Source organism: Sphaerodactylus townsendi, linkage group LG01 (genome assembly GCF_021028975.2).
Source record: "Sphaerodactylus townsendi isolate TG3544 linkage group LG01, MPM_Stown_v2.3, whole genome shotgun sequence".
Taxonomy (NCBI): domain Eukaryota; kingdom Metazoa; phylum Chordata; class Lepidosauria; order Squamata; family Sphaerodactylidae; genus Sphaerodactylus; species Sphaerodactylus townsendi.
In genome coordinates this window covers 117,349,979-117,372,860 of record NC_059425.1, presented here as the reverse complement: position 1 = coordinate 117,372,860, position 22,882 = coordinate 117,349,979, and the positions used below count along the sequence as shown (strand labels likewise).

Genomic DNA, 22,882 nt, shown 5'->3' with positions numbered 1-22,882 from the left:
TATTAGGTGGAGTTAATCCCATTGCCTTTTCTTATGCTCCTATTGCCTTAGTTTACTGGAGTGGTGACTCTGGTTTGAAGAAGAATCACCTCATAGATTCTGGTGTAAGTATAGGAAGGCTCCCATTCCACTAACTATGAAGCCTGGAAGGGACTGGCATTTCTGGAGTCCTTATATGAACTCAGAGTTTCTCTCTAACCAAGATATTTGTCCAGTCAGCTCTTCCTATCTTCCTTATAAGAACCTGAAACACAGCATGTTTATTAGAGCAAAAGCTTTTTCTTAGAATGATCATTATCAACAACTATTTGCTTTTTCCTGATATTTATTGTTCACATTCTCTCTAGCCTTGCTGAAGATTACTCTGTGTTAAACTTGTGTGTGTGAACTTTCAGCCAGTGAAGATATAGCTGGTCCCAAATGTAGCTACAGCTACTAACACACAATCATCTTAAGCGAGCGCTAGAGCTCTCTGAATTCTACATACTACCAGGAAGCAGGTTTCTCCTGCACATCCTCTTTATTTTGAGAATGAGAATAGAGTTCCAGAAACAACTTTTGATGACATTAATTTTGATACTGAAGTGTGAATGTGGAATGTGAATATTGAACATGCTTTTTAAAAGCCTGAAATACTCAACTAAAATACATTGATTTGAAATAGATCTGCAGTTGACACTACAAATTTTACTTTTCAAGTGCCACTTCCCATACAAAACCAATCTTTGAAGCTGAAGTCTAAATTATAGTGGAATATTAGATATGCATGAATGTTAAATTATGTGAAAATGCTGGTGCTCTGTGAGTCAAGCTTAGTCTACATCCGTTTGCCTATACAATGCAAACTAAATGAATACACTCATGAGATATGCAGTATTCCAAATGTCTAATACTCAATAGCAGGTTACCAGGAGTAGAACAGGTGTACAGAATGTTCCTTCCCCCTTTTTATTTCATGGACCACTGTATTGATGTGTACTGATCAAGGTCTGCTTGTAAATTAATTTACAATAGTCATTACTGTTCTTCCAGTGTCTACAATTCAGTAGAACTAATTCCATTGGATGAATACCTTGATGGTATTTAGAAGTATCTGATGAACATTTGGTCAATAGATAAGGCAATATAACCTTTGCAAAAGCAGTGTAGGTCTTCATGTGTCAAAAGACTGTCAATTTATTATAAAAATTGTTATCCCCACACACTTTTTTAAAAGACTGGGGTACCAATTTATGAAGAATATCATCTTAAAACATTTCTACTGAAAGTATGGCTATTTATCCAAACAGTTTGCATGCACTAAAAGGTATTGCCGGCACCACTGTGTATTGGAGAATCTGAGGCAGTCACTATCTTTTTTGGGGCGGGGGGATGCTCTATTCAGCCACCCAACCTATAATCAAGACATTTTTAACAGATTACAAAAGGCTAGAAGACAAAAGCCATGAAAGGAAAATCTATGCCTGCTTTTATTCTGCTGGAGAAAGATCAGGGGAAGAGCTAATGTTGCTGGATAAATTTGGATTCTGTTTGTTCCATTTTCTTTCCTTTCCCAAATGGCTCAGTGAAAATATGATGCATTGTAACAGCAGCACAGTATTAATAAGTAATGAATGCCTGAAATAGAATATACTGACGTATTGGGAAAACAGACAAAAGAATAACCCTAAGGGAATTATTTTAATTTATCAGCATGAATTAATAGATTCTGAAGTGGCACCTTGTTTTTTTGTGTTCAGTAATACAAATGGTTGGTCTTATAGAAATATTAGAGTTGAAACCTCCCTCACTTTAAATTAGAGTTCAGGTGAGTGGGAGCTGGAGATAAATTCATCCCTGGCATCACTTCACCTCCTTGCCAGTTAGGGTTGCCACAGAGCCCCTAGAGATGATGCCAGCTCAAGGGGTGTACTCTATGACATCACATCCCTCCCTTCACTAAAGACCACCCTTCCCTGGATGTATCCCCAAATCTCCAGGAATTTCTCACCTGGAGTTTGCAACCCTATTCCCAATACCAGATACAGACATTTGTTTATCAAGTACATTTTAATCTTGGTAGAAATGAAGAGATAATGGCAGTGAAATGGCAACAGTTTGAATAGGCAGTGTGTGCCTTCCTGTCCACGTGGCTGCAACCCCACTTAAATTGCAGTAGTTAAAAAAAAAGAATGCCCCACAACAGGTTTGGGAAAGAATGGAAGAAAGCAGGGGAAACCTTGGAAAGTGGATGAAACGAGGATGGTGTTGTGTAGATGCTTTTTAAAAAGTACTCATTTTGGTGCCAAATTGCAGCAAAAGCTCCACATGGAACAAAATTATTGTGACTTGTTTCCTTTACAGAATGTAACTAAATTGACTCCTTGCTATTTGAGTCTAAATAAGGTACCTGATCCATATATTCTCATGTGCCTGATACCAGGCAGACCAGTCATCAAATATGGGGAGAGTGTTTATGCTGGGATCAGCTACAGGTACAGCCTGGCTTCATGGAGCAGAGTAAGGGTAAAATATAAACCAATCGTGATTAAGGAATTAAGATAAAGTTTGATATCAAGAGGGCCTGCCTGACACATGACATCATCCTTACTCCTCCAAAATTAGGAATGGAGAGCTTCAGACAATGCCCCTCCTAAGGACATAACCACTCTCATCCGGTTAATAAAAGCCTTGCCTTGAGGAAGCATATCTGGTTCCAGTACTGCAATGAAATTACAAAGGTATGCACCTTAAACTCATCAGCAAACCTCCTGCAACATCTTGTACTCTCTTTCTGTCTGAATAAAGAACATTAACTTTATTCTGGAAACCTTACTCTGGAAATCTCCTGTCCAACTATTAAGGGTCATCAAGTTTCCTGAATTTCTTTGTTTTAATCTCATCAAGTCTTGAGCTAAGGCAGGTTTATTCTCATCAAATTATTTCCAACAGCATTGACTCTGCCTGGAACTGGAACTGGAACTGGAAATTGTCTCAAGAAATCACCACTCTTATTGCCAGAGGGTCAGTTTTTCCTATAAGTAGAGCCCCCTTTGCACTTGGACTTCCTCCTTGTGCTCAATTTCGCTTCCAGTGAGAAACACTGGCGGTTTCTCTCATTCGCTCCTCAGATCTCTTCACTTCTGGAAGGGTAAATATTGCCCTTCCAGTTCCCTAACATATCCCCACTATTGCTCATCCCTTTATTTCTTAGGCCTCTTGAATTTGTGTTCTTGCATGTGTTTTTTATTATTTTGGACCCTTAATACAATTATAACCTCTTTTGCTGCCACCTTGGTTTTGAATGATTCTTTTGTGGAATTGATCTCTTTATACCCAGGTGTAGATCTCCCACACGCCTCTTGCATAGCTGGCCTTCCTATAGCCAATTTCTCCACTATTCCAAGAGGCAGATCTGACCAATTCAAGTAACATACCTACTAGAGTGAATATATAGTATATTTCAGAAGGCAGGCTGTGACGGAGTTTCAGGTTCCTCCCTCCAGGAAACTCAGACAATCACTGTCAAATGATGTATTGGAAAGCTGAGAAGGGAAAAAAGGAAAATAAAAGAAAGAATTTGACAGTAGAACTGATGGCCAATTGATAGAGGTAATGGTTGGACTTGCTGGGGAAAGGGTTAGGAAGTCTGCTTGTTAGGAAGGAGTCCATTAGGATATTTTGAAGATAGGTAGGGTTTGGGTGCTGTTCCTGCCCAAAACAGTTAAAAGTTAAAAGCTTGTCTGTTCCATGTTTATAAAGTTGAGTCAATCAAACAAGAAATCTGCCTTGTAATCATTGCACTTTCTAGCATGATGTAGTGATTAAGAATGGCAGACTCCAATCTGGAGTTTGATTCCAAATTCCTTCACTTGCAGCCTGCTGAGTGACTTTGGCATAGTCAAAATTCTCTCAGAACTCTCTCAGCCCACCTACCTCACCGAGTGTCTGTTGTGGGGAAGGGAAAGTGATTAAAAGCCACTTTGAGAGTAGAGAAAAAAGAGTATAAAAATAACTCTTCCTCTCTGGCCCCAACTCTCTAGTAACTTTTTTACTAGGAGGCCTTCTGCACTGTAGGATTCGACCTTAGTTTGATGTAGGTTCGACCCAGGTACTCCGCACAGCCGTAGAGTTCAACTAGTGTCTGTCTCTGCTCCCCCATTCTCACTGTCAAATTTTCGAGCTCAACTGGGAGGTATGACTTTTTGCCGAACTCGGGTTGCACTCAAGCCGAAGCCGGCACAGTGTGAAATCTCCCTTGCCTCGACTCTCCTGGCCAGCCAATCACAGTGCATTATTTTGGCCATACGCAGAATGGGAGATTCGAGGCAGCGAAAAGCGCACCTTAAAAAAAACCCTTCTCGTGCCCGAAGCAACGGCTCAGCTCCCCTCGTTCTGCTCCGACATAAGAACATAAGAACATAAGAACATAAGAACAAGCCAGCTGGATCAGACCAGAGTCCATCTAGTCCAGCTCTCTGCTACTCGCAGTGGCCCACCAGGTGCCTTTGGGAGTTCACATGTAGGATGTGAAAGCAATGGCCTTCTGTGGCTGTTGCTCCCGAGCACCCTGGACTGTTAAAGGCATTTCCAATCTCAGATCAAAGAGGGATCAAGATTGGTACAGCCATAAATCGGCTTCCTCCAAGTCTGTTAAAGGCGCTTTTAAAGCTATCAGGTTGGTGGCCATCACCACCTCCTGTGGCAGCATATTCCAAACACCAATCACCGCATTGCGTGAACCGCTTTTATTAGTTCTAATTCTTCCCCAGCATTTTCAATGGAATGCCCTGGTTCTAGTATTGTGAAAGAGAAAAAATTTCTCTCTGTCAACATTTTCTACCCATGCATAATTTTATAGACTTCAATCATGTCCCCTCAGGCGTCTCCTCTCCAAACTAAAGAGTCCCAAGCTGCAGCAACTTCCTCGCAGAGGTGCTGCAGTCCCTCAATCATCCTAAATTAGCCCTTCTCTGCACTTTTCTATCTCTTCAATATCCTTTTTTTGAGATGTAGCTGACCAGGGCGAACACAGTACTCCAAGTCTTGGTCGCACCACGGCTTTATATAAGGGCATGACAATCTTTGCAGTTTATTCTCAATTCCTTTCTAATTATCCCAGCATAGAGTTTGCCTTTTTCTGGCTACCATACATTGAGTTGACATTCCATGGAACTATCAACTAAGGCAGCCCAAATCCTTTCCTGGTCTGTGACTGATAGCACTTTGACCCTGTAGCATCTTAATATTGAAGTTTGGATTTTTTGCCCTATGTGCATCACTTTGCATTTTTACACTTTACATTGGACTGCATTTGCCATTTCTTAGCCCACTCCTTAATTTATCAGGTCGCTTGGGCTCCTAGCAATCCTTGTGGTTCTCACCACCACTTAATTTGAAGGTATCATCTGCAAACTTGGCACCACGCTGCACCACCCCTACTTCAGGTCATTTATGAATAGAGTTAAGAGCACTGGTCTATCTGGATCCTTGGGGACACCACTCCTACATCTCTCCATTGTGAGAATTCCCATTACACCCACTCTTGCTTCCTGTTTCTCCAACCAGTTTTAATCCATAGGAGGACTTCCCCTCTTATTCCTTCATTGCTGAGTTTTCTCAATAGTCTCTGGTGAGGAACTTTGTCAAAAGCCTTTTGGAAATCCAAGTAGACAATGTCACTGGTTTCCCCTTATCCACATACCTGTTTACATCCCTCTCAAAGAACTCTAGTAAGTTTGTAAGATCAGGATTTGCCTCTGCAAAGCCATGCTGACTCTTTCTCCTTGAGTCTTGCTTTTCTACATGTTTTATAATTTTATCTTTAATGACAGGTTACTGTTTTACAGGGCAGATGTCAAACCCGGCTGGCCTGTAATTTCCGGGTCCCCCCCCTAGATCCTTTCTTAAAGATTGGTGTGACATTGGCCATCTTCCAGTCTTCAGGGATGGAGCCTGATTTTAAGGATAAGTTGCATATTAAAGTGAGAAGATCAGCAATTTCATGCTTGAGCTCTTTAAGAACTCTTGGGTGAATGCAATCTGGGCCAGGGGATTTGGTAACATTTAGTTTATCAATGGCTGCCAGAACTTCTTCCTTGTCTACCACTATCTTTGTTAGTTCCTCGGATTCGCCTCCTAAGAAGCTTGGTTCAGGTGCAGGAATTTTCCTCACCTCCTCTTGGGTGAAGACAGATGCAAAGAATTCATTCAGCTTTTCTGCAATCTCCCTGTCATCTTTTAGCACACCCTTTGTTCCTTTGTCATCTAACGGGCCTACCGCTTCCCTTGCTGTCCTTCCGACAGAGAAGGCTCACGAAAATGAAGATTCCCACCAGTTTGTGACAGGCGGGAAATCAGCGCTTTGTGATGTTGTCACAACGTAGCTCCTACGTGGCAAAATGAAAAAAAGGGATGCGCACAGACGTTTCCCGCCATAGAACGGCAGCCAATCGGGAATGAGGAGTGAAAGACACGGAGTAACAGAAGAGTCGAGCTCAGGTAACGATTTCCGCAAACACGAGTCGAACCTAGGTCGCCTCTGCTGTGCGGAAAGCCCCTATGATACTGAGAGGTCTGGAGAGCAGAAAAACAAAGACACAACCCAAGTCGCACATAAAACTGAAATAAACCTATTTCCTAGTTGGTTTCATCAAACCTAATGTGTTGTTCCTTCGATGCGAAGTGGCACCCTGAGTCCAAGCATTCTCCTCATTGAGGACTAGAAGACTAAGCAGTCCCAAAAGCCTCAGTTATAAAAACAAAAGTATAGAGGGGAAAACACAAAATAAACCTGTAGGGTATGAAATGTAATCTTTTACTTTTGAAATCTGGAGATGGGGTGTCATCCCATCGTTTAAAGAAAGATGAGACAAAACAGAAGAAATACAAAGATAAAGGCATAGCAGATTTCTTTTCACATCATACTTTTGGCTCCATACATGCAGTTAAGGCAGGTAGATGTTGCAACGGTCGATTCATTTTTAATACTATCTTGCCTCAGCTTGGTTTGATTGAACACCATTGGAACAGGATGATTTATTCTTGGGAAATGTAGCGGTGATAAAAACACAGCTGAAGCAAAGCTGTCAGGGGAATTCAGTCTTTTCAGAAAGTCTTTTCCATGATGAATGGATCTTCAGCTGCCTCTTCACAAATACAGGTATTTTATGGGCAAACCTGTTAATAATTTACACTGGACATCCATAGTTTTTTTTTTTTAAGAATAGGTTTTGGCTGGCGATAGTCTGATTTTCATATACTCCGTTTCAAAACAGCTATTACTGCAGTTGTTAGCCCATGTTTTCAAATGCCTAACTGTCCTTGTCTATATTCCAAACAACTTAATTAGGCTAAGTCTGTCAAACACTAAAGTCGGGGAGCTGTGATTGACAACAGTTATTTGTACACACTACCTGAACATCAGACAAAAGTCTTCTGTGTAGAGCATCTGGTTCTAAGCTGCTTTCACTCTATGGTAATAATCCATTACTGTGTTAAGCACTTTTGAGATGAGACCAGAGATATTCATTTGTTTACTGTGGCAGGCACACTAAACTGAATCTTACTCCAAACTGCAAGTAAACTGCGAGTTCTGAGGTAGTCTAATCCCTGAACATTTTCTAGAGATTTTCCATGTAAAGATGTCATGTACCATGGAAATTCTGAACCATGATGGAGGTTGTACTTGCAACCTCTTAAATGTTTGCAGTTTTGCCCTCACTCTTATTTTTTTATTTAAATATTTAAATATTCAATATTATATCCCACTTTTTACCCATACCGAGGACATCATATCAACTCCCTGCCAGGCCACTAGTACATCCAAATATTCATATTTTCTTCTACTTCTGTTTACATATGACAACCCTCAGCCCAACTGTCCTAATCTTAAGAATTTACCACTCTTGTTTTCCACAAAAATCTGCTCTGCCAGATCAAAGAACAAAGAACAATCAAAGAACAGTAGAGCTGGGAGGCAGATGTACCAGTAGCTGCTTCTCAAACTCATTTTTGCATCCTGTATGATCATGTCAAACTGTACCACTAATGTATGCAATAAATGCATTCTACATCTCATCCTATGCCTTGTCAGTGGGTGCTTTCACGTGTGCTGACTAATGCACATTCAGACCACTCCCAGTATACTCTAGCAATAATTTGCAAGTGGATTTGACTGTTTTACACAGTAAAATCCAGTTACGCAATGCACTGAAAGTGGATTGAAAATGCACAATTCAGCATGCGTCTTTCCATATGATGAGGAAACACAACTCACTTGTACCATTGTCAGGCAGCAAAACATTTCTTCAGGATGGGAGTGTCACAAGGAATGGTCCTTGAGCTTAAAAAAAAGACATATTTTGACTTCCTATTATTTGTGGGTACCTCCTAGTTATGTGAGAAGGCTCATTGCATTTCCTGGTTCCCAGGATTTCTGACCTTTAAAATCTTCCTCTACCAGTAACTTCAAATAATACATTTGAATATCTGCTTTGCATTGCTGCATTAACATCTCAACAGTCTTGTAAAGCTGAAATAGCAGTATGTTAATCGTTATGGTTCAGCAATTTATCAAATATTCAGTAATACAAGAAGCTGCCTTTTACTGACTCAGGCCATTGGCCCATCAAATTCACTACTGTCTCCTCAGGACTCCCCCTCCCCCTCTTTTCCTTCCCTCTCTGTCTCCACTTTTGACAGGTTTTTGTTTCTCTGAGTGGCAATTGGCCATTATTTACTGCCCCTGCAAACCAGGTACAAAATTTGAACACATCTGTTGATGATAAATTAGGATAAATTTGTGATTTAAAACTATTGTATAATATCTACATATTTTTAGATATCGCTTCTAACCTTGTTTCCAACCCAAACGATGTGGGAGGGATAACTGTATAAGTTTTTAATATATATACTTGTATATATAATAATTGTGTGTATATATGTATACTTTTTGCAGCAGCTCTCTGAGTTCTCAGGCATAGGTTTTTTCACATCATCCTTTCCCTGATCGTTTCAACTAGAGATGCTTGGGATTGAACATGGGACTTTTCTGCATGCTAATGAGATGCTATGCCACTGAGTCAAGGTCTCTCCCTTCTCTGGACTGACTTTCATGGTCGCATAGTTATGGTTGATAGTGCTGTAAGCGGTCTGATTTGAAAAATGCTGTTTTAAGTCATCACCCATTGTATAGCAAAAAAAAGGTTTTAAATATTATTTCTTTTTTACAGTATTCATAGATTTTATAGCATAACAATGGAACAACATAGCTACTGCACCAGAACCACTCAAAATGCCTTGGTTTCAGTGGAGTGTCATTCACTAATTTCTGTCAGCATATACTGTTTAGCCCATGAAAGCATTAATTTGTCCTCAGGATTGGTGTTTTTCCTACCAAGGATTCTAGCTCTGTGGAAATTACAGAGGAATTGCTTTGTTAGTCTGCTGTAGCAAAATAAAACAGAGATGCAATTTCTCCTTAAAGACTAACAACATTTGTTCCAGCATGAGCTTTGGAGAGTCAGCTTCTTCAGATGCTATAAAAATGAAATAATTTTCCACATTTGTTTGTTTGTTTGTTTGTTTGTTTGTTTGTTTGTTTGTTTGTTTATATGCCGCCCTCCCCCAAGGGGCTCAGGGCAGTGAACAACATTAAATAACAATAAAACATATAAAACCATTATAATAAGAATTATAAACCCTTTGATCCTGTAAAGCATGCTTATTCATTCAGCATATTTCAGTGATATTGCAGGGGTATGTCTGGTAACTTTGGCACCATGACTATTGGAGATACACTTTTAATCCACTAAGAACAAATTTACTGTAGATTAGGCCCCTTACCATTAAATTTCCAAGTGCTGTTTCAAACATGCATCCCTTAACATTCACCAAGGAAGTAAACCCAAGAACAAGTTTTTTCTTTGTGTTTTCAAATCGATGTAAAATATCCAAGCATATTGAATGTTTCCAATATACATCACACCGCAATGGAAGAGTATGTTTATGATCATTCAGAGCATAAAGGTTAATGGAACCATCTGATGATATAACAAAACACATTAGCTTATTCCAATTCCTATTCTTAAATTACCCATTGAATGCTGTTTGGGCAAAGTACTTAATGGAATCACTGATGGGACTCAAGCTGTTTCTTTACATGTTTCTGGAAGTAAACAGTATCTGTTTTAAACTCTTTAATTGTCTCAATTTAGTTAGCAGAAGAGTAAACAGATAGGTTGCAGCTGTTACACTGCTAATTGAAATCATGTCCTATCTTATTGGCTAATGAAGGGGAAAGGTTATATTAGATAATGAACAAATGGCATTTGAATTAGACATTTGATTTAGGCAAACCAATGTGGGAAAGACCACTTCAGTGTAGAGAAATATGGCCATTTTCATTTTAGACTTTCCACCATATTTACTCAAGTTCTTAATAAAAAAGCAATAATATAATATTCACATGAAGTGGAGCCGAAAGTCTTTTTACAGAGTTGGGAAGGATAGCCTATTATGGTTTAAAATGATCAGGCAAGGTGTGTTTTTCAGCAATAGAATGTGCTTTGGTTACCTCCAACATTTCTCAGCAGTGTGAATTGCCCTCCAGCTGTCCCAAATAACTGAAATTTTCAGGCAATAATCTCGGGTAATTCATCGGACACCCATACCTTTTCCTCTCTTATATCTTTTGGCTAGTTTTCCCTGCAGCGAGATCATAAGCTGCATTTGCTAGTTGGTTACTGTCACTCCCCACTGCAATTCATCTGCTACTACTTTAAACTGACAAGTTTTCTTTCCTTTGGAAGACATTACTACCATCACCCCACCCTTTTTTTTCACACAATGGTTTAAAAATGGCAAAGTCCAATCTGCATGGGGGAGGGGGGTGATATTTGCAAAAACGCTTAAAAACGCCAACAGCACATGTGCAGATAGGCCTCCGTTAAGAACTTCCAGTCAATCAACAGCCACAATTTTCCCATAGGATCTCAATTCCAACATGCTGCAGAAAGCTGATTTGCATTGGAACCATCATGCAGAGAGTTGGAGGTACTTCAGGCTGACTTCATGCCATTTTTCAGAGTTGAATTCAGTTTCTTGGGATGGTATTTTCTTCATGGGGGCTGCATGTGCACAATACTTGCATGGAACAAATAATATCTCCTGAAACAGTGTGGCCCCAAGAAAATAGCACAAAAGGAAGGCTGAAGACTCTCCTCCTATATCCTGGTCCCAATCCAATCAGACTCCTGCAGGGGATCAGAACTGAGTTCCCTTGGGAAATCTGGTGCTGCAAGTCTCCATGGCAGCCCCAAATTGGACATAATTTATACATTGGCTCTCGCTCCGGCTTCAGAGAAGTCAGTGGCCTCATATACAAAAACATGCAGCTTTGGTCCTATATCTGACACCCCCAAAATAGCACATTGACACTTCAGAATTATTACCAATGTCATTTCTCAATGGTGGTAATTTCAAAGAGTCCAACAGAATTACACCCCTGGTGGTGTATTTTTGGCTTACTATGACGTGGGCACATGGTGTAATCATAAATACAATTATTGTTTTTATTTGCAGGTGTGGTGAAATGTACATAATAATGACTTTCCTCATTTGGGTCCCCATCCTTGTTGCGTGTTTAATATAAATTTGGAATAAGTAATACCAATTCCTTATTGTCAAGAAAAGTGGTATAGTATAGCAGCTGGAAACTGAGCTGTTAATTGGGAAGTCCACAGTTTATCTCTCTCCAGTGCAATCCAATCGGGTATCTCCAGATAGTTCCCCTTATGATATGCCTACCCCCATCTATACTATAGTAATAATATTGACTTGTCTTAAATGGCTGTTGTAAAGGTTGGATTCAGTTCATATTTCCTAGTAAATGGTCAAGGGATCACTCATAAGCAGAAGTACCATTTTGTTCCCATGGCACTGCTCCCAAGGAAGTGTTTAGGATTGCAGCCTAGCTTGGCATTTGTTATATTTAGAATATCCTCTTTCCAGTTAAAGTATGTTCATTTGCAGCAGTAGCAAATTGCTCATGGTACAACCATAATAAATTCTTGTCAGAAAGATAGATCAGAAGAACAAGGATGGGACTTGGCTGCCCAATGGCTACACCTTTGTTTTCTTTCAAAGCTTTCTAATCTTTGACCCAGTGCTAAGATCACTTAACCCCTGGGAAGCCCTAGATTTAATCAGTGGCCTTTGTTGTGCAACTGTTTTCACAAAGTAGAAATTGAAGATTGTGTGATTGACCGGAGTTGTCTTCAAGGGCATTGAAGAACAACTCTTGCTCTGCATGAAATCGATTCTTGGATGCTGACCTATCAATTATGCAAAAAGAAAAATCAACTCCTGATTGTGTTCTTATAGTCTTCCTCTACGCAAGTCCAATATGCTTCAATTGAGTCAATTGACTGCAGCTAAGGGAACACACACAACAGTAGGCCACTAGGCCACTAAAGTCTGTTCACTAGTTCTTTATGTTGACTCTGAAGGCCATGTACATTTGTTGTTCTATTTGAGAGGAAGCCCTAGATTTAATCAGTGGCCTTTGTTGTGCAACTGTTTTCCTAAGTCCTAAGTCATATAATATATATATGACTTAGATCACATAAGGGGAAACTAGGCTCAGCCTAGCAACCAGTGGGAAACCAGCTGGGGCAGGCGCATGGAGAGTGGCTGTCAGTATGATGGCACTTCCCGGTTTTCCTTGAAGTGATGCCACAGTCAGCGATAGTATTTTTTTTCTACCACTGACCACTGGAGTGTCAGTGGGCACGGAACACTGGGGATGGGAGATTTCCTGCCTCCATCAGCAGATGGCAATGCTAGTAGGGACCCACTCTTGCAATATGGGGCAAGGAAAAGGCAGAGACAGGATAGGGGAAGTTGGAAAAGGCATCATGACTATTGTCATTGTGCCTATTCATCTGGGATCTTTGGGTCTCTGTGTTTGCCAAAGCAGAGTGGATATCAGACTGCCAACTTGCTTAATTCTATTTAATTACTTGAGCCTCTTCCTGATCTCTCAGTATTCCAGTATGCATGGGTCTAGTACGGCCGTTATGAAAATTTAGGAGCAGTGGGAAGGGGTTGGCTGTAGAGTAAAGTAGAAATCAAATCACTTTTTAAAAAGCTTGGCCTCAGTGGTATTTACTGGTCAATAGTTAATTTACTGGTTATGTGGTTGATTTATTGTATATTTCCTTGCTGCTCCTGAAGGTAGTTTTCTTGTTTGGGATAATCAGAGGTACTTTGCTGTTTAGTGCAATGAATTATTAACAGAATTGTAATTTTAAAAAATGTGTTCTCCTTTTCATTTCTTCCCCACCCTTGGCAATGCAGGAGAAGAAAACTTATTGGCAATCTTGAAACGAAGATGGTGGAAGTACATGATCCTTGGAATAATAGATATAGAAGCAAATTACCTGGTAGTTAAAGCTTATCAATATACCACTCTTACTAGTGTACAGGTAAGAGTTTCTTTCTCTTCCTCCCCCCAATGTTTAGCATATCTTACCTATGGCATTTTGTTTATCATTTTGACCTAAATGCGTGGTTTTGAAGTGGGAGGGGTGGGGGTAGGTACCTGCCTCTTAGGATTGCCAGTTCCCTCCTGGCAACCAGTGGGAGATATTGGGAGGAAGGTACAGGAAGTGGAAATCTGTGCCAGTGGCTGATTATGCCATTTCCAGCGTGATGCAGGAATTCTGGCATTGCACTAGGGAGGCACTCTAACACTTGCCCCAAAACTCTGTGGTTTCTATAAAGTTTTGGGAAGGGTTATACACAACCCCTGATGTGATGCTGGCATTTCCACATTGTTCTGGAGGTGACATCATCATGAATGGGTACACATTGCTCCTCCTCTTCTTCTTCCATCTGCCAAACTGCTGAATATTGGCAGGCAGTGGCAGAAATACCTGAGAGATCTCCTGCCATTTGTGGGCATCTGAGAACCCTTCTTGCCAACACTTGAGAGGTGATTTAACCATAAGTCATATGCTCCATGTTACTGAAATGCTAATGGATGCATCCAGCTTTCTGCCAAGAAGAGTGTAAGAAAGTAAAGCAGAAATAAGGTTTCTGCAGAAACACAGAGTACTGTCATATTCTCTTCATATTGTTCTAGCTAGCCATTCATAACCGTACTAGCATCTGCCTGATGACTTATGGCAGCTGTGCTAGTCAGGCAATGACTGACCAGGCTAAACAACATATTGCCTTGGACAGTTCTATTGTAAGTAAAAACTGAGAGACCTCCCTTTGCTGATCAGAAAAGGCTTCAACAGAGGTGTTTCTGGGGGAAATGGTGCCCGAGACAACAACTGCCCTGGATGACCCTCACCACCTACCAATTACCTCAGCGGTGAGATAAGTGGGGTGGGGGGAGGCTGGCACTGGTGGGTGACTCAGGAGGCTTCACTCAGTGCCTGACCCACCCGCCGCTGAGCCATGGCTTCAAGCTGGCTCCTTCCTCCTGGGCAGAAGCCAGCCTGTGGCTGCCCAACACACAGGAAGTCACCAGGCAGCTATCTCCTCCTCCCCCCGCCGACCCAACTTGGACAACCCAGTTGGGATGAGCCAGAGCAGCACAGAGGAGTGCAAAATCGTGCCATCCCCTCTTCCCCCATGCCCCCCCCCAGCTCAGACAACCCAGCTGAGTGGAGCCAGGGAGTCATGGAGAGCACAAAATCTCTCCATCCCCTCCTCCCCCATGCTGGGATAACCCACGCTAGGATGACCGGGGCAGCACAGGGGAGGCATTGGGGGCACAAGATCATGCCATCCCCTCCTCTCCCATGCCTACCCAGCTCAGACGACCCAGCTCGGACAAGCCAGGGCAGCGCAGGGGAGGCATGGGAGGGCACAAGATCATGCCATCACCTCCTCCACTGTGCTTACCCAGCTCGGACAACCCAGCTGGGACAAGCTGGGGCAGCGCAGGGAAGGCATGGGTGGTGCAAGATCACGCCATCCCCTCCTTCCTCACACCTACCCAGCTTGGACAACTCATCTGGGAAAATCCGGGGCACCATGGGGGAGGCGGGGGCGCAAGATCGTGCCATCCCCTCCTCCCCACACCTGCCCAACTGGGATGAGCTGGGGCGGCATGGGGGAAAAGGAGTTTGGAGGTGATTTTGTGCCCCCACGTGACAGGATGGAATGTGCCTGGGGATATGTTACCCCCCCTTGTCCCCATGGCAGATCCGCCCCTGGGCTTCAGTGAAGGGACTTGGTAATCAGCATTGCCCAGTCTAGACACTCATGTCTCTGATTTTCTTGTTGACTCCCACCCGGGACAGACAGTATAATATGGTTATCCTTACTGCACTCCTGTTGCAGAAGCGCAGGACTTTTTGCTCAGCATGCACAATTAGCTGAACTCAATAGAAGAGGCGGCTGTTGCAGAAAGAGAGAAGAAGGCTATATTATTGATTAGATTATGTTACAATATTCTTCCCTCCTTAATCAGAACACTCTCTAGTCAACCGTGTTTAAGTGTCATTTAAAATTTGTTTCTAAAAAGTAAGCTACCGATAGAAAATATGAAATTGTGAGTACGTATAAGGCGTACCAGTGTGGTGTCCATGGGTCCTAGAGTGCCTGGTGACACCTTTTCTGGCATCTGCCATGTGGTTTTAGAAACTGGATGGCTCTGGGTAGACATTTGCCCAGCAGAGCTTCTTACTGGCCACTGGTGATATGATTAGCTGTGCAGATTTTATAAAGTTGCTTCCATAGCTACTGCCTGAATTGTGTGGCTGAAGGTAAGCTTTGTGAATGCAAGCTAAGGATTACCGTGTCTATCCTTTACAGAGGGCAGATTCCATTCTGAGATCCTTTGGGAGCTCTGAAAGGGGCCTTTGTTTAGGATCCAGCATCACAAATTCTGCTGTGACTCCACTGTCCAGGGGAGGCAATTCACACATTCAGCCCACAGACTCATCTAAGGATGCCATGTGCACCTTCCCTTGAAGGTGGAAGAGTCCAGTAAGGGATCTTGGGCTGGGGAGGGGGAGAGTTTGGATGAAAGAGGCTGACCTAAAAGACTCTGCCCCAGCTGTGCGTCTTGAGGCTCAAACAAACCAGCATTTCTGAAAGGGGCAGTCCTGTCAGAATCAGCTCTAAAATCACTGCCCTTGAACGGCAAAGTGGAGAGTGAAACTCTTAGTGATGCTGTTGGAGCAGTGGCGAAGGAGGTTAAGAGCTCATGTATCTAATCTAGAGGAACCGGGTTTGATTCCCCGCTCTGCTGCCTGAGCTGTGGAGGCATATCTGGGGAATTCAGATTAGCCTGTACATTCCCACACAAGCCAGCTGGGTGACCTTGGGCTAGTCACAGCTTCTCGGAGCTCTCTCAGCCCCACCTGCCTCGCAGGGTGTTTGTTGTGAGGGGGGAAGGGCAAGGAGATTGTAAGCCCCTTTGAGTCTCCTGCAGGAGAGAAAGGGGGGATATAAATCCAAACTCTTCTTCTTCTTCTTTAGGTTATTTACAATCCACTTTTCATAAGGAGGATTACACATAGCGAGTCAGTACAATTAATCTAAAACAGGGATAGGGAACCTGCGGCTCAAGAGCCGCTGGCTTCATCCTTGCCTGCCCTGCAGGCAGCAGGGCAGGCGCACCAATTGCCCGCAGACGGCTGGGCCGCGCTGCAGGCTTCCCCTCTCGCCCGCCCCATTGGAGTGGGGTGGGCGCTTTCCCGGCAAACGGCAAGGCCGAGCTGCCAGCTTCATCCTTGCCCGCCCTGCAGGCAGCAGGGCAGGCGCACCAATTGCCCGTGGCTGACTGGGCAGTGCCGCGGGCTTCCCCTCTCGCCCATCCCATTGGAGCAGGGCAGGCGCTTTCCTAGAGGCCAGCAAGGCCAAGCCGCTGGCCCCATCCTTACTCGCCCTGCAGGCAGCAGGGTGGGTGCATCCATGCGCTTTACCTCAGTAAAAGGTAAAAAAACCCCAATATATATAGTGTTATCTTTATTTTAAATGTCAAAAATTATTTGCTGCTCCAAGTGTTTTCTTTTCCCGTGGAAAACGGGTCCAAATGGCTCTTTGAGTGTTAAAGGTTCCCTACCCCTGATCTAAAAGATGGGTGTCAGATGTTTGGGGGAAGGGGAATTTTACTGCTTGCCTGTTTTCTGTAGATATGCCCCGCAGTTGAAGATGGTCTTATTTAGAACTGTATTTGGTTAAGTTTATTAGCAGGACTGAGTTGCGATTTTGGGTTTGGGTTTGTATGCTTATGTGTTTTATCTAAGCTTTAGGCTTCCTTCAGCTCTGTAAGGAAGAAAAGTAGCGAATAAATGTTTTAAATAAATACATAATGAGGAAGAGTAAATCTGAAGTAGCACAGCACTGGGGAATTGGAATTGAGGATCTAGGGAAGGCTTAGGATGTGGTGGCCCTGCAGTGTAGCCATCTACCAGGATTTTCCCTGATGGCTGCAGTGGCAAATCCATCCCTTTGCCAAAAAATGAGGAAAGTAGATCCAGACAAATATCATGGGCTTTGATATTCCACAGGTAAAGTAGCACCTCTAAGAAAACCTATTTCTTCTCACAATCTGCCTTACCTCTGCAAGTGGGGGCTCACAAGGCAAGGGCTTTGAGATGATTAAATGTTTTGTTGGGCAGTATTGGGGAGCGGGGGGGGGGGGGGGGATGGTACTTCACATACCCTAACCCCGAGCTATTTAGGACCTTAGGATATGAACCAGCATTTTGAATCTAGGCAGTTTCCAGACAATTCTAAAAGATAGCCCAATGTAGAGTGTCCTTCAATAATTTAACTTGGATGTGATCACAGCATGGATCACTGTAGTCAGATCCTCTGGTTAGTATGATACATGAAGGGAGGAAGTGCTTTACAATTAATATATATCTATTTTAGCTGAGGGCAATGAATATTCTATAAATGAGAAATTTGGTTTACAATATGTTAATGACAAGCACTATAAGAAGCATTTCAGCAGATAATCAGCTTTACAGCATATACCCTTTTTCACATAAAGTGTCTGCTCTGTGATGCAAAACCTAATATGTAAATAGACTAAGCTTGGGGTGCTTTCAAGAAAAAAACATCAGGCAGCTTTCTGCAAAAGCCTGAGCTTTAATTATCAAAGTAATTGTGAGTGGAATACAATGTGCTATTTTGTTTCTAATTTTAAATGGCTCTAAGCCTCCTTGAATATGTACTGCAATACAGTATTATATCTTTGATAAGCCACATTTTCTGGTGTTAGAGATTGGAGGAATTTACCTAGAGCAATGGTTCTCAACCTTCCTAATGCCAAGACCCTTTAATACAATTCCTCATGTTGTGGTGACCCCCAACCCTAACATTTATCCATTTTACAGATGGAGAACACTGATGCAGAGTCTTAGGCAGCGCCTGGGAAAGGGTTGTTCAACCCCCAAAGGGGTCCCGACCCCCAGGTTGAGAACCACTGACCTAGAGGAAGGATGCAGAATGTTGTTCTTTTGTCTAAAGACCATTTTTTACATTAGATTTTGGGACACACATTTTACAGTAGGAATTCAGCAATTAAATGTATCTTATCCTTATCAGATAAGGATCCTTATCAGATCAGACCAAAGGTCAATCTAGTCCAGCATCTCGTTTCCACACAGTGACCAACCAGCAAACAGGACAGAGAGGCTTCCGATTTTGAACTGATAGTCAAAGGTCAACTACCTCTGGCTGTAGAGGTTACTGTAGTCACCATGGCTTTTATGGTTTCCAGGAGATGGACCAGCTTTCCATTGGCTGAACCTCTTTGTAGACTATACACTTGCTGGCAAACCAAATTTGCCTTAATGTGACATGTGACACGGCTTTTTAACTTTCACAGTTTATAAACCTGCCTCCACTGTTTTTCACTTATGGGTTACAATGGAAAAGTAATTGAAAACATTCTACGTTGTATATATTTGATATATTTAAATCTCAGTTTCTGCAGAAAAATAGTAGATATAGCTAGTACTGTGATATTTGGCCTTCGAAACAAAATATGGAATTGTAATACAAATGGGTTTTTTGTCTATATGCTTTTTTTGTATTCACAGAATTCCATAAGTTTATTAACATTGTTTACAAATAGCCTAGTTAATGTTGATTTTATATGTTTTTAATACCCTCTATTACCACATGATCTCATTAAAAGGATAATGGATGTTATCCAAACCAATTTTTCCCTAAAATCTTTTCAGAACTGTCTGCACTGTGGTAAAAATGTTATAAAATTAATTAGGATTTGCTTTTTAAATTTTTGTCTTCTAGTGATAGAGTGTGGGCAATAGATATACATTGTATGATTCTGTTATATATTCCCAGATTCTGTGGGAATTACACAACAGATATTCTGTGTAATTCCTATAAATCATTAAATAATTGTTTAGAATGGTTTAGGTCAGGACAGAGGACCTAAGTAAAGAATTTAGATAACACTGGTCGACATTTATCTTAGCATACACAATTGTATTTTAAAATCTATGCAACATATTCAAACATAAGAATTTAACAGTTTTTATAGTACAATTGTTTGAATTACTTCTATATTAGGCTGACCAGCCGTCCCGCTTTTGGCGGGACCGTCACACCTTTAAACAATTTGTCCCGCGTTCCGCGGGTTCTACAAATTGTCCCGATTTTTGGGAGGCTGCTGCACTGCCTTCTGGGGCGCAAGGCAGTGCTGCAGCCTCCCGTGCGCCCGGCCACAGGAGCGCATGGCCTTCTGGGGCTTGCCATTTGCCACTGTCACAGGGCAGCAAACAGGAAGCCCCAGAAGCCCGTGCGCTTCTGTGGCTGCGCACGCGTGTGCGTGTGCACGCGCGCATTCGCTTCCTTGTCCCGGATCACAAAGGTAACCATCTGGTCACCTTATTCTATATTTGTAAATTAAGTCTGGTTCTTACTGAGGTCATAAACTTTGGCTGGGTAGTACAGTTTCAGATTGCAGGCAGAGACCAATTTACCTAGAAAATATTAGGAGGGGGGAGGATGAAATGGTAATGAACCCTTTTAAGTTTGAGAAATATGCAGAATATGGCTCTATAGAAGATTGGACGCAAACTTATGTCATCCCCCTCCCCCACTTCTCCGTGTCAGCTTTCTTTTGGTTAAGGAGTAGGACTCTGCTGTCTTTCAGAAAGTCTTTGTACAATGTTATTTTCTAAATTAATCTTGTCACTGCACCCCTTTGTAGGTCTAAACAAAATTTAGGAACTTTTAAAGAGATGTGTGTGATATGTGCTTTGAATCATCGCTTCTCAGTAGCACATAAAATTCTCCCCTATCCCAAGGCATTAAAAATTGCTGGTTCTCTTTTAGTGATCTGCCAGTTGTATTTCTTCATACATATGAAATATTTTATGGGCTTTCAGTTTCCTGGCACTGCATTAACAAGGAGCCAGCATTCTATATCATGCACACTGTATTCTGTTAGAGGTTTTATCTTTAAAATGTCATGCATTATACATCACCATTTCTAGTTCGTTTTTCTTTTCCATGGAACTGAATGCCATTATAAGACACATTTTACTATTGGTGCTTGCAATAAGCAGTGATTCACTTTTTGAATTGAGTTTTGGATGACAGCTGTTGCAAAGTAAGATTGTGGAATCTTCAGTGGAATCATCTTTGGACAGAGTCAGTAGTTGATTAAGTATTTATATGCTCAGTTAAAGTGCGTGCAAGAACAAAATATTGCCATGTGTTTGTTTTTTTCTCTAAGTCTATCCCACTATCGAATCTGTCAGTTCATTTTTGTCAAGATAAGCCTTTTGAAAAATAAGGATCAAAACATTTTGCCCTCACATTCTAACCAGGTCTGACATTCTATGGCCAGTTACACAGGAGGCCCCTGTAGTGTACTGGCAACTGAACCTGGGCGTGGCAAACTTCCTAGTACCAATGTACAAGGAAGTTGCCGCATGCAAGGAGCAGAAGTGGTGTGCGGCAAACTTCCTAGTACCAACATACAAGGAAGTTGCTGTGCACCTACTGCTCTTGCTCTCGGCTTTCCCTGCAGAAAGCAAGAGCACTTCAAGTGTGCACCAGATGCCATGGTGGGGTGGAGAGGAAGTAAGCGCCTACATCTGTAGTCGGCCTACATTTGATTTTCCTGATCTTTATACATGATTATTTATAAATTTAAATATGCATCTTGACTTTTGAAGGCCTAGATCAGGGGTAGGGAACCTGCGGCTCGAGAGCCGCATGCAGCTCTTCTGCCCTTGCACTGCGGCTCCACGAGCTGAGTCGCTGGCCCCATCCTTGCCCGCCCTGCAGGCAGCAGGGCAGGCGCACCAATTGCCCGTGGCTGACTGGGCAGTGCCGCGGGCTTCCCCTCTCGCCCACCCCATTGGAGCAGGGCAGGCGCTTTCCTAGAGGCCAGCAAGGCCAAGCCGCTGGCCCCATCCTTGCTCGCCCTGCAGGCAGCAGGGTGGGTGCATCCATGCGCTTCTCAGAATGAGTGGAGTAAAAGGTAAAAAAACCCCAATATATACAGTGTTATCTTTATTTTAAATGTCAAAAATTATTTGCGGCTCCAAGTGTTTTCTTTTCCCATGGAAAACGGGTCCAAATGGCTCTTTGAGTGTTAAAGGTTCCCTACCCCTGGCCTAGATGTTCTGTCAGATTATTACTTCTCAAGTAACCACCAGTAACACAGGAGCTGCTTCCCTGTGATAGCAGTGACTTGCAAATAAATTCTGCCATCGGTGGGGGGGGGGGGTGTCGATTGTGCAGATATTTTGGTCCATGAAATCAGTGCCATCTAGGTGGGTGTTCACTATTATGGACTCAGTAAAGGAGCTCCATCTACCATAATCAGTGAACAGAAAAAAAGAGAAACGTAAGTTAGCTTAAGAAAATTTATCTAGGCATTATTTTGGTGTTGTCTTTTAGGTATTTGGTCCCTCCCCCTCTCCCCAGTTTGGTAAAGCATGTTGGCAATCAGCTTTTTTTAAAAAAAATAGATGAGCATATGTTTATTGCAGTAAATTTGTAGTAAAAGTAAAGGGATATTTTGCCACTTGGAAGAGAAAATAAATATTATTCCTTGGTGTCCTTTTCTTCTGCAGCTCTTTCTGTGTCATTGTAGGGGTCTCTTTTTGTAGAATTCATGTTCTGCAATTTAAGAGTATCATCCATGTGTGCTTAACAATAAAATTGTGTAGCAAACAGTTTCAAATATCCACGGTTTACAAAATGGTAATTTCCATCTAGAGCTCAGGATGATTTTCTGAGCACTGTTTGTAGCAGAAGCTTGGCATTGGGTAGAGAGTGTGCCTTTCACAGATCAGTTAGTTAGACATGACCTGAGGGGAAATTCCCAATTAGAAGAGGTGAGGTGATGGGTAATAAATCCCTCCTCAGACTAAATCTTAATCTTACTTGCAATTGCTGCTACTGTACCTTAAGGCCAGTCACTGACAAGTGGCCGCTGTGAGCAGGAAGATTCTTACACAATTTGCCTGAGGGTAGCACTAATGAGGTGCCCAAATGTGGTGACAGTGGGTGTAATTTGGAAGAAAAGGGGAAATAAATCAATGGAAGAGAATCAGTTTCTTTTTAAATTCCAGTGGGAGTTTGCTGACCAGCATTTTTTCTTTGATATTGGTAAAGATCAGCAACCTTTCCCCTACTGTACTATTGATCCCAGAGTTTCTCTTTTCAAAGGATTTTTCTCTACATGAACTCAAATGTATTATACATTTTGGGGAATGGATATGTTTTGGAAAAGATATAAACTCACAGATCATTTTCATCCATTTTCTGTTTGTAAAAATGTTTGTGCATCTATAAGCAGTGGCGTAGCACCTAGTGGGCAGGGCGCACACAATGCACCGGGCGTGCAGTGGTGCAGGAGCATTCTCCGGGGAGGGCA

General features: G+C 42.2%; 1 protein-coding gene across 1 annotated transcript in view; it reads left to right on the top strand.

Annotated features, from left to right (window-relative positions):
- Positions 1 to 22,882, top strand: part of SLC35F1 (solute carrier family 35 member F1) — a 253,553-nt gene that overhangs the window by 193,257 nt on the left and 37,414 nt on the right. Inside the window, exon 3 of the mRNA XM_048492293.1 lies at positions 13,339 to 13,466. Coding sequence (XP_048348250.1) covers positions 13,339 to 13,466 — 128 coding nt within the window. The remainder of the gene's footprint in view (positions 1 to 13,338; positions 13,467 to 22,882) is intronic.